This window comes from Phoxinus phoxinus (assembly GCF_949152265.1).
Source record: "Phoxinus phoxinus genome assembly, chromosome: 4".
Taxonomy (NCBI): domain Eukaryota; kingdom Metazoa; phylum Chordata; class Actinopteri; order Cypriniformes; family Leuciscidae; genus Phoxinus; species Phoxinus phoxinus.
In genome coordinates, this window is record NC_136879.1 from 45,236,048 (window position 1) to 45,248,547 (window position 12,500).

Consider the following 12,500-nt stretch of genomic DNA (forward strand, 5'->3'; position numbering starts at 1 on the left):
TACTTATTTAACATTGCCAACAGGCAGTGTAGTCTGCCACGAGCGGTCTCTTCCCTCACGCGCTCCCATGGCAGCAACGCCTCGCTGAACGTGTTCCATAACACTCACAACTCATCATACGCGGGGCAGGGTGGCTGTGAGGGTTTGGGTTGTAAATCTCCATCTCCTCTCTCTTGGGCTGCCAGCAGAGCACTCATTATATCCAGCAGAGCACTCGCTGTCAGATCAGAGGATGCTAGTGACGACACATCCTCATCCGGCAGCTCAGACTCGCGAGCCTGCGAGGGGTGTGAGAGATAACCAACTCTATTAAACTCCTCGGCGGACTCTCTCTGAAACCCCACGACTCTAGTCTCTGCTCTGCCTCAGCACGAGCGGGCCCCGAACCGCCTGGCACAGATGCCTGTCCCTCGTCACTCGAGAAGAGAGCAGACGAGAGCGGAGTTTTCTCAAGGGAAAAAACTCACAGTTGGCACAAGCCCTCAAGAACTGATTGTGCTTGCTCTGAGCCCAAACAGTAAACACACAAGTTGTGTGTGTCATCAAGTGTCAATATCTTAGACACAGATCCACACACTTCCAAAAGCGTTTTTCACAAGCCATGTAACGGGCGGCAGTGGCTCAGTGGTTCATGTAGGTTGTCTACAAACCGGAAGGTTGGTTCATATTCCACCTGAGCAAGTGTCGAGGTGTCCATGAGCAAGACACCTAACCCCAGCTGCTCCCGACGGGCTGGATGGCGCCTAAAGGGAACTGTAATAATGTTGTCTGACTACATTTTGGTTTGACTGTATATTTTGTATAAATGTTTAGTTCAGTAAACTTGCTTTACAGTGATGTTTCGGTCAGTTAACCCTTCCTTGAGTGTCTAACTTCACTACAGTGATCTGTCGACTTTAAAGATAATCTGATAATAGTGTCTGTTTCTGGCGTGTGTGTGTCCGGGATCTGGGTGTTCTGATAATAGTGTATGTTTCTGCAGGCCTGTGTGTGTCGGGGATCCGGGTGTTCTGATAATAGTGTCTGTTTCTGGCGTGTGTGTGTCCGGGATCTGGGTGTTCTGATAATAGTGTATGTTTCTGCAGGCCTGTGTGTGTCGGGGATCCGGGTGTTCTGATAATAGTGTGTGTTTCTGTAGGCGTGTGTGTGTCGGGGATCCGGGTGTTCACGGCTGGGGAAGTGAAGGCTGTTAACGGGACAGACGTGCGTCTCAAATGCACCTTCCAGAGTTCGTCTGCGATCCGAGTGTCGAGTGTCACGGTGTCCTGGACCTTCAGGCCGATCGGCCCCGGACAAGAAGAGACGGTGAGATGCGCTGGACCACACGCATGTGTGTTTGTGTTTGTCATCTAGTCTCTCCCCTGTGAAGGCCTCCTTTCCTTTACCTCTGTACAGATAAAACATTGTAAAAATTATTTCAGTTCGCATTGTTTCGCGGAAGCGACTACAAATTCTTATGAATTTTTAAGGCCAGACAAGTAATTTGGTGAGGTCCATTTGTAAAGAAAGACTACACGTCTGCACACATATATATTCAAACGCTCATACCTATAGTCTAAACACGTAATATGCATGTGCACGCCATCAGCGTTTTCATGTTTTTGAAGTTTACACGGAGAAGATAAAATTCTAAACTTGCACCTTGGAACCTATTTTAAAGTTTGCGTTCTCGAGCACCAAATACTGTTGTCCTGCAAATGAACGGCCAGAACACATTCAAAGTTTCTGTCTTCTGTTAGAACGGTGTTGCGGCCACTAAGTTAATAACTAATGATCTTTGCAATAGAAGTGAATCAATCAAAACTAACTTTAGCTAGACAATAACTTTTATTCTAGAGCTGCTGTAAAGCCGAAACAATCTCTGTTACTTTAATTTCCTGTTATCACTGTAAAGCTGCTTTGAAACAATGTGCATTGTTAAACGTGCTATATAAATGAAGGTGACTTGACTTTGTGTTTCATTCTGCGCTTGATTCTCACTGTCTCTCTGCGATCAGGTGTTTTATTACCACGAGAAACCCTTTGCTCCGCTGGAGGGCCGCTTCAGGAGGAAGGTGGAGTGGGCCGGAGACGTCAGCGGACGCGACGCTTCTGTAGTGCTGCGGAAAGTGCCATTTAGTTTTAACGGGACGTTCAGCTGTCAGGTGAAGAACCCGCCAGACGTGCACGGGAGCGTTGGTGAGGTGCGTCTTCGGGTCGTCACTACAGGTGAGCATTAGCTTTCGTTCTGTCTGTGGCTACGTCTATAAGTGGTGCTCACTGCAGAGCCACATCACATCCAGCTCCACCTCTCTGGACGTCATGGTTTGAGCTCGAAACTAGTCCGGCTCCTCCTCTCTGGACGTCATGGGTTGAGATCAAACTAGTCCAGCTCCTCCTCTCTTGGTGTCGTCATGGGTTGAGCTCAAACTAGTCCGGCTCCTCCTCTCTGGACGTCATGGGTTGAGCTTAAAGAAGTCCAGCTCCACCTCTCTGGGCGTCATGGGTTGAGCTTAAACTAGTCCGGCTCCTCCTCTCTGGACGTCATGGGTTGAGCTCAAACTAGTCCGGCTCCACCTCTCTGGACGTCATGGGTTGAGCTTAAAGTAGTCCAGCTCCACCTCTCTGGACATCATGGGTTGAGCTCAAACTAGTCCGGCTCCACCTCTCTGGGCGTCATGGGTTGAGCTTGAACTAGTCCAGCTCCACCTCTCTGGACGTCATGGGTTGAGCTTAAAGTAGTTCAGCTCCACCTCTCTGGGCGTCATGGGTTGAGCTCAAACTAGTCCGGCTCCTCCTCTCTGGACGTCATGGGTTGAGCTCAAACTAGTCCGGCTCCTCCTCTCTGGACGTCATGGGTTGAGCTTAAAGTAGTTCAGCTCCACCTCTCTGGGCGTCATGGGTTGAGCTCAAACTAGTCCGGCTCCTCCTCTCTGGGCGTCATGGGTTGAGCTCAAACTAGTCCGGCTCCTCCTCTCTGGACGTCATGGGTTGAGCTTAAAGTAGTTCAGCTCCACCTCTCTGGGCGTCATGGGTTGAGCTCAAACTAGTCCGGCTCCTCCTCTCTGGACGTCATGGGTTGAGCTTAAAGTAGTCCAGCTCCACCTCTCTGGGCGTCATGGGTTGAACTCAAACTAGTCCGGCTCCACCTCTCTGGACGTCATGGGTTGAGCTCGAACTAGTCCAGATCCACCTCTCTGGACGTCATGGGTTGAGCTCAAACTAGTCCGGCTCCTCCTCTCTGGACGTCATGGGTTGAGCTTAAAGTAGTTCAGCTCCACCTCTCTGGGCGTTATGGGTTGAGCTTAAAGTAGTTCAGCTCCACCTCTCTGGGCGTCATGGGTTGAGCTCAAACTAGTCCGGCTCCTCCTCTCTGGACGTCATGGGTTGAGCTTAAAGTAGTCCAGCTCCACCTCTCTGGGCGTCATGGGTTGAACTCAAACTAGTCCGGCTCCACCTCTCTGGACGTCATGGGTTGAGCTCGAACTAGTCCAGATCCACCTCTCTGGACGTCATGGGTTGAGCTCAAACTAGTCCGGCTCCTCCTCTCTGGACGTCATGGGTTGAGCTTAAAATAGTTCAGCTCCACCTCTCTGGGCGTTATGGGTTGAGCTCAAACTAGTCCGGCTCCTTCTCTCTGGACGTCATGGGTTGAGCTTGAACTAGTCTGGCTCCTCCTCTCTGGGCGTCATGGGTTGAGCTCAAAGTAGTCCAGCTCCACCTCTCTGGACGTCATGGGTTGAGCTCAAACTAGTCCAGCTCCTCCTCTCTGGACGTCATGGGTTGAGCTCAAACTAGTCCAGCTCCTCCTCTCTGGACGTCATGGGTTGAGCTTAAAGTAGTCCAGCTCCACCTCTCTGGACGTCATGGGTTGAGCTTGAACTAGTCTGGCTCCTCCTCTCTGGGCGTCATGGGTTGAGCTCAAAGTAGTCCAGCTCCACCTCTCTGGACGTCATGGGTTGAGCTCAAACTAGTCCAGCTCCTCCTCTCTGGACGTCATGGGTTGAGCTCAAACTAGTCCAGCTCCTCCTCTCTGGACGTCATGGGTTGAGCTTAAAGTAGTCCAGCTCCACCTCTCTGGACGTCATGGGTTGAGCTCAAACTAGTCCGGCTCCTTCTCTCTGGACGTCATGGGTTGAGCTCAAACTAGTCCGGCTCCACCTCTCTGGACGTCATGGGTTGAGCTTAAAGTAGTCCGGCTCCTCCTCTCTGGACGTCATGGGTTGAGCTTAAAGTAGTCCAGCTCCACCTCTCTGGACGTCATGGGTTGAGCTTAAACTAGTCCAGCTCCACCTCTCTGGACGTCATGGGTTGAGCTCAAACTAGTCCGGCTCCTCCTCTCTGGACGTCATGGGTTGAGCTCGAACTAGTCCAGATCCACCTCTCTGGACGTCATGGGTTGAGCTCAAACTAGTCCGGCTCCTTCTCTCTGGACGTCATGGGTTGAGCTCAAACTACTCCGGCTCCACCTCTCTGGACGTCATGGGTTGAGCTTAAAGTAGTCCGGCTCCACCTCTCTGGGCGTCATGGGTTTAGCTCAAACTAGTCCGGCTCCTTCTCTCTGGACGTCATGGGTTGAGCTCAAACTAGTCCGGCTCCACCTCTCTGGACGTCATGGGTTGAGCTTAAAGTAGTCCGGCTCCACCTCTCTGGACGTCATGGGTTGAGCTTAAAGTAGTCCAGCTCCACCTCTCTGGACGTCATGGGTTGAGCTCAAACTAGTCCGGCTCCTTCTCTCTGGACGTCATGGGTTGAGCCTAAAGTAGTCCAGCTCCACCTCTCTGGACGTCATGGGTTGAGCTTAAAGTAGTCCGGCTCCACCTCTCTGGACGTCATGGGTTGAGCTTAAAGTAGTCCGGCTCCTCCTCTCTGGACGTCATGGGTTGAGCTTAAAGTAGTCCAGCTCCACCTCTCTGGACGTCATGGGTTGAGCTCAAACTAGTCCAGCTCCACCTCTCTGGGCGTCATGGGTTGAGCTTAAACTAGTCCAGCTCCACCTCTCTGGACGTCATGGGTTGAGCTCAAACTAGTCCAGCTCCACCTCTCTGGGCGTCATGGGTTGAGCTTAAACTAGTCCAGCTCCACCTCTCTGGACGTCATGGGTTGAGCTCAAACTAGTCCGGCTCCTCCTCTCTGGACGTCATGGGTTGAGCTTAAACTAGTCCAGCTCCACCTCTCTGGACGTCATGGGTTGAGCTCAAACTAGTCCAGCTCCACCTCTCTGGGCGTCATGGGTTGAGCTCAAACTAGTCCGGCTCCTCCTCTCTGGACGTCATGGGTTGAGCTTAAACTAGTCCAGCTCCACCTCTCTGGACGTCATGGGTTGAGCTCGAACTATTCCAGATCCACCTCTCTGGACGTCATGGGTTGAGCTCAAACTAGTCCAGCTCCACCTCTCTGGGCGTCATGGGTTGAGCTTAAACTAGTCCAGCTCCACCTCTCTGGGCGTCATGGGTTGAGCTTAAACTAGTCCAGCTCCACCTCTCTGGACGTCATGGGTTGAGCTCAAACTAGTCCGGCTCCTCCTCTCTGGACGTCATGGGTTGAGCTCGAACTATTCCAGATCCACCTCTCTGGACGTCATGGGTTGAGCTCGAACTATTCCAGATCCACCTCTCTGGACGTCATGGGTTGAGCTTAAACTAGTCCAGCTCCACCTCTCTGGACGTCATGGGTTGAGCTCAAACTAGTCCGGCTCCTCCTCTCTGGACGTCATGGGTTGAGCTCAAACTAGTCCGGCTCCTCCTCTCTGGATGTCATGGGTTGAGCTTGAACTAGTCTATATCCGGGAGTGACGCGCTGCCAAGGTGGCGATGGCCGGCTCTGCCCACTTTGGGCTTCAAAACCGCTCTTCAGAAACACTACGAGTGACGACACAGACACCACACCCATATTTTTTACAGTCTATGGTTTTAATGTGTTATAATGTAGACTCGGCCTGAGAGTTTGTGTTTGCAGGTGCGATTCGTTCGTTCACATGGTCTCTGTGTCATTTCAGCCTCGCTCTCTGAGATTGTGATTCTCTGTGTGGCCACTGGAGGCGCTGTTCTGTTGGTCCTCCTGATGGTGATGATGGTCGTGTTCGTGCGTCGCTGTCACAGGCGGAGGAACCCGGAGCAGAACCACAACATCCTCAGACAAGAGCAGAACCACAACATCCTCAGACAAGAGCAGAACCACAACAGCCTCAGACAAGAGCAGAACCACAACAGCCTCAGACAAGAGCAGAACCACAACAGCCTCAGACAAGAGCAGAACCACAACAGCCTCAGACAAGAGCAGAACCACAACAGCCTCAGACAAGAGCAGAACCACAACAGCCTCAGACAAGAGCAGAAGGTCCTGACGGGCTGGTGAGATCCGGAGGGAACGCCGTTCGCTCGGAGAGATCGGATGAGCTTTGCTTCTCAAATTATTTTACATCACAAACTCACACACAAAGACTGTCAGTAAACGCACCAGCAAGTAGTAATAAACAGGTTCATGTGGTTTCCCTCAGACGTCCTCATTTCTCAGTGATTGCCAGTTGTCTGGAGTTGGGTGCCTTCATCTGTAACTCTTTAGCAGTGCTGTACAGTAGAGTACAGTAGAGTACAGTAGAGTACAGTATAGCACATTAGTGTACATTAGTGTACATTAGTGTACACTAGTGTACAGTAGAGTACAGTAGAGTACAGTAGTGTACAGTAGTGTACAGTATAGCACATTAGTGTACATTGGTGTACAGTAGAGTACAGTAGTGTATAGTATAGCACATTAGTGTACATTAGTGTACATTAGTGTACAGTAGAGTACAGTAGAGTACAGTAGAGTGCAGTAGTGTACAGTAGTGTACAGTAGTGTACAGTAGAGTGCAGTAGTGTACAGTATAGCACATTAGTGTACATTGGTGTACAGTAGAGTACAGTAGAGTACAGTATAGCACATTAGTGTACATTAGTGTACAGTAGAGTACAGTAGAGCACAGTAGTGTACAGTATAGCACATTAGTGTACATTAGTGTACAGTAGAGTACAGTGGTGTACAGTAGAGTACAGTAGTGTACAGTAAAGCACATTAGTGTACATTAGTGTACATTAGTGTACAGTAGTGTACAGTAGTGTACAGTAGTGTACGGTAAAGCACATTAGTGTACAGTATAGCACATTGGTGTACATTAGTGTACAGTAGAGTACAGTAGAGTACAGTAGTGAACAGCAATGTACAGTAGAGTACACTAATGTACAGTAAAGTACAGTAGTGCACAGTAGAGTACAGTAGCGTACAGTAGAGTACAGCAGTGTATGGTATAGCACATTAGTGTACAGTAGAGTACAGTAGTGTACAGTAGAGTACAGTAGTGTACAGTAGAGTACAGTAGAGTACATTAGTGTACATTAGAGTACAGTAGAGTACAGTAGTGTACAGTAGAGTACAGTAGTGTACAGTAGTGTACAGTAGAGTACATTAGAGTACAGTAGAGTACAGTAGTGTACAGTAGAGTACAGTAGAGTACATTAGAGTACAGTAGAGTACATTAGTGTACAGTAGAGTACAGTAAAACACATTAGTGTACAGTAGTGTACAGTATAGCACATTAGTGTACATTAGTGTACAGTAGAGTACAGTGGTGTACAGTAGAGTACAGTAGTGTACAGTAAAGCACATTAGTGTACATTAGTGTACAGTAGAGTACAGTAGTGTACAGTAGTGTACAGTAAAGCACATTAGTGTACATTAGTGTACAGTAGTGTACAGTATAGCACATTGGTGTACATCAGTGTACAGCAGAGTACAGTAGAGTACAGTAGTGTACAGCAATGTACAGTAGAGTACACTAATGTACAGTAAAGTACAGTAGAGTACAGTAGTGAACAGCAATGTACAGTAGAGTACACTAATGTACAGTAAAGTACAGTAGTGCACAGTAGAGTACAGTAGCGTACAGTAGAGTACAGCAGTGTATGGTATAGCACATTAGTGTACAGTAGAGTACAGTAGTGTACAGTAGAGTACAGTAGTGTACAGTAGAGTACAGTAGAGTACATTAGTGCACATTAGAGTACAGTAGAGTACAGTAGAGTACAGTAGTGTACAGTAGTGTACAGTAGAGTACAGTAGAGTACATTGGTGTACAGTAGAGTACAGTAGTGTACAGTAGAGTACATTAGTGCACATTAGAGTACAGTAGTGTACAGTAGTGTACCGTATAGTACTGGATAACAGAAGAAGAGGATGCAGGAGAAAGAAGTTATTTACACTTACTTTACCAATAAAAACTAAAAAAAATCTAGTAATTTCTGTTTATGGTTTAACTAAATCATCAAAGGACAGATGCAAGTACAGTGGTCATTAAAGTGAGAATAAATGCATAAAATTTTTTATTTTATTTAACATATTTAGTTTTTGGAGGTTTGCATAGTATTCTGATTCTGCATTTCACTAATTATTCATTTTGAGGAATTTTTTATATTCTTTTGTGCAAGTGAGATGAGTAAATGCTCACATTTAGTCTAGAACTACAATAACCATCATGTTTACACACACACACACACACACACACACACACACACACACACACACACACACACACACACACACACACACACACACACACACAACATCATCATCAGATGACTGAAGCTCAACAGCGCCCTCTAGTGCGCAGGCGCTGCTAAACAGCCTCTGTCACGTGTCACCGGTCAGGAAGGGTCAGAGTCATTTCTCTTTAATAGCAAACTATAAACTTCATCTCAGAATAAACCAAAAGCACAAGAGTCCTTCATTTGGAAGAGCTAGTGATATTAACACGACACTAACTAAGTAATCTCACCTTACATAGCTGACATTAAACTGATTTAATAAAATTATAATGAATTGTTAATATAATCGCTAATATAATTAGGTCAGAGAAAGAGATATCACACTCACGGCTGATATAATATATTACAATACAGTCAGATAGCTAATCATGCATTCCTGCACTGGTTTTAATGGAGTTTTGATAGTTTAATGAGAGGTTTTGACAGATTTTGTCGTGTTTTTAGAGTCTGTATTTGAACTTCCGGTTTCACCTGTTCGGCAGGTAATCAAACACTGTCAAACATGGAGGACAACCACAAACCTGGGCCATAAACGAGGCTTACATCTGCTCTGATAACCGCTCATATCCACTCATAACCCCTCGTGTGTGATCATATATGCCGATTATTGATCATGGATGTGAAGAGAGGCTCGCGTGGAGCAGTCGTGTGTGTTTGCGTCGCCCTCGGTGAGTCGCGCTGTTATTCGCTCACACACATCTCAGCATACACACATCTCAGCATACACACATCTCAGCATACACACATCTCTCAGGGAAGTTTTACGTGGGTTTCGTTTCTGAAATACTGTAAATCTATAACCTGGTGTCATTTGAGATCCGTCGAGAATGTTTACTTTCTGTTTTGTGTGAAAATATCCTGTCAATCATCTGCCGTATGTAAACATGTAGATTTCGCTGATTTACAGCGTGACCTCAATATTTAGGCTTATTAAACACTTTACAGTCAGGGTTAACGCGTTAACTAACAGTAAAAACACGTTTTGCAGTATTTATTAATCTTTGTTAACGTTAATTAATAAAATGCTCTGTTCAGTGTTGTTGTTGTTGTTGAGGACTCCATTAAATACCAAAAGTTTATGTCGGAATTCACATGAACTAAGATTAACATATGCTTCATAAGTGTTTGTCATGTTTACTAATGTAGGTTATTAATGTTAACAAACGCAAGCCTGTAAAGTGTTGTCACTTCTGTCATGTCTGTCTGGTGTTTGTTCCCTTATTTGAAATGTCAACTCAACCGGAAGAAAGAAATGAATGAAGGTGAAAGCCAAAATTAAATATCATATATATTTACAGAGTAATCCACTGTTTTGTAGAGTCAAAAATACAATCTCCTATCTGAGCGCCATAAATATTGTTTTTCCAAAGTTTGCGTGCCTGTAACTCAAGATGTATTAAAGATATCTTTAATATCCTTTTGGATTCTGGTTCTAAACAAACTTTTCTCTTTAATATGTTCATTTTAAAGGCTCTATATGGTTCAGTCCCAGAGATATGGAGATCTCAATGTGGCTCCGGGTTCAAATTGTTACATTTTACATTTCTGTCAATATAAATGGTCTTCTAACATTGTGAATTGGTAAAATCCAACAATTTGAACCCGGAGCCGCATTGAGATCTCCATATCTCTGGGACTGAACCATAAAGAGCCTTTAAAATGAACACATTAAAAGGAAAGTTAGTTTAGAACCAGAATCTAAAAGGATAATGAGATATCTTTAATACTTCTTGAGTTACAGGCACGCAAACTTGGGGGATTACTGTAAATATACGTCTGTGACATTAAATATTTTGGCTTTCATCACTATTTATGTCTGTCCTTCATCATAAAAAATATGAACTAAATAAAAAGTTTGAGCCGGGGAAGTTTCTGGAGTTCAGAATGATTTGTGAGTGTAAAACGTCTGATCAATCACGTAATTAAAACACACACGCGCGCGGAAGCATGATGATGTCACAGGCCCGTCCCAGAAGTGACAGCATCAGAGGAACACACACACACACACACACACACACACACACACACACACGTTTACTGGATCTGTCTGGCCGGTTGCATTAAAGTTAGTCATCTTTCTTTCCTCAAGCTTGTTCATCATAACTTTAAGGTGAACTCTAATATGAATCTGAAGAGTAAGACTGATTTCCTCTAATCTGCTCAGTTATTATAAGATAACGTAGCGCACTGATTGTGTTTATGGCTCTGAGTGTAGTCAGGCTAGTTTATAGTGGATCTCATCAGTCACTGTGTTTGATTATGAGTTTGCAGTTTATGATTTTTATTATTCTGAGGAGCTGAATATCAGATATGGCAGAGATCTGACTCAAGTGCTGGCCCGTTTACAGTCAGGCAATCTACAGTAATGAACCCGAGCTCGAAAGACCGAACACAAAACTGCAGCGCTTGTAATAAACACAGTGATGCAATATTTATATGGCTCTTGGTTTCAACGGGCATCAAAGGGACAGTGAACATTAGCCCATGATCTACTGTCCCTGAACTCATCCGAACACACACGACACTCTTCTGTCAGACGAACACACACAACACTCTCCTGTCAGACGAACACACACGACACTCCTGTCAGACGAACACACGCGACACTCTTCTGTCAGACGAACACACACGACACTCTCCTGTCAGACGAACACACACGACACTCTTCTGTCAGACGAACACACACGACACTCTCCTGTCAGACGAACACACACGACACTCTTCTGTCAGACGAACACACACGACACTCTCCTGTCAGACGAACACACACGGCACTCTTCTGTCAGACGAACACACACGACACTCTTCTGTCAGACGAACACACGCGACACTCTCCTGTCAGACGAACACACACGACACTCTTCTGTCAGACGAACACACACGACACTCTTCTGTCAGACGAACACACACGACACTCCTGTCAGACGAACACACACGACACTCCTGTCAGACGAACACACACGACACTCTCCTGTCAGACGAACACACACGACACTCTCCTGTCAGACGAACACACACGACACTCTCCTGTCAGACGAACACACACGACACTCTCCTGTCAGACGAACACACACGACACTCTTCTGTCAGACGAACACACACGACACTCTCCTGTCAGACGAACACAAACGACACTCTTCTGTCAGACGAACACACACGACACTCTTCTGTCAGACGAACACACACGACACTCTTCTGTCAGACGAACACACGCGACACTCTTCTGTCAGACGAACACACACGACACTCTTCTGTCAGACGAACACACACGACACTCTCCTGTCAGACGAACACACGCGACACTCTCCTGTCAGACGAACACACACGACACTCTTCTGTCAGACGAACACACACGACACTCTTCTGTCAGACGAACACACGCAACACTCTTCTGTCAGACGAACACACACGACACTCTCCTGTAAGACGAACACAATCTGAGTTATATTAAGTAATGTCCTGCTCTTCCAAACTTTATAATGGCAGTGAATGGCCATTTATGTTTTGAAATCCATAAAAGTGCATCTGTCCATCATAAATGACGCATCAGATGCACTTATATGGACTTCAAAACATAAACGGCCATTCACTGCCATTATAAAGCTGGAAGAGCAGGACATTAATTAATATAACTCAGATTGTGTTCATCTGACAGAAGAGTGTCATGTGTTAGGATGACAGAAGAGTGTCGTGTGTTAGGATGACAGAAGAGTGTCGTGTGTGTTCGTCTGACAGAAGAGTATCGTGTGTGTTCGTCTGACAGAAGAGTGTCGCGTGTGTTCGTCTGACAGGAGAGTGTCGTGTGTGTTCGTCTGACAGGAGAGTGTCGTGTGTTCGTCTGACAGAAGAGTGTCGTGTGTGTTCGTCTGACAGGAGTGTGTCGTGTGTGTTCGTCTGACAGAAGAGTGTCGTGTGTGTTCGTCTGACAGAAGAGTGTCG

General features: G+C 46.3%; 2 protein-coding genes across 2 annotated transcripts in view; both read left to right on the plus strand.

Moving 5' to 3' along the window:
• Positions 1 to 9,094, plus strand: part of LOC306997732 (uncharacterized protein) — a 13,944-nt gene extending 4,850 nt beyond the window's left edge. The window contains exons 2-5 of the mRNA XM_079611156.1: positions 1,139 to 1,305; positions 1,998 to 2,208; positions 5,978 to 8,315; positions 9,044 to 9,094. Coding sequence (XP_079467282.1) covers positions 1,139 to 1,305; positions 1,998 to 2,208; positions 5,978 to 6,336 — 737 coding nt within the window. The 3' untranslated portion in view covers positions 6,337 to 8,315; positions 9,044 to 9,094. The remainder of the gene's footprint in view (positions 1 to 1,138; positions 1,306 to 1,997; positions 2,209 to 5,977; positions 8,316 to 9,043) is intronic.
• Positions 9,089 to 12,500, plus strand: part of mpzl3 (myelin protein zero-like 3) — a 13,456-nt gene continuing 10,044 nt past the window's right edge. The window contains exon 1 of the mRNA XM_079611158.1: positions 9,089 to 9,229. Coding sequence (XP_079467284.1) covers positions 9,175 to 9,229 — 55 coding nt within the window. The 5' untranslated portion in view covers positions 9,089 to 9,174. The remainder of the gene's footprint in view (positions 9,230 to 12,500) is intronic.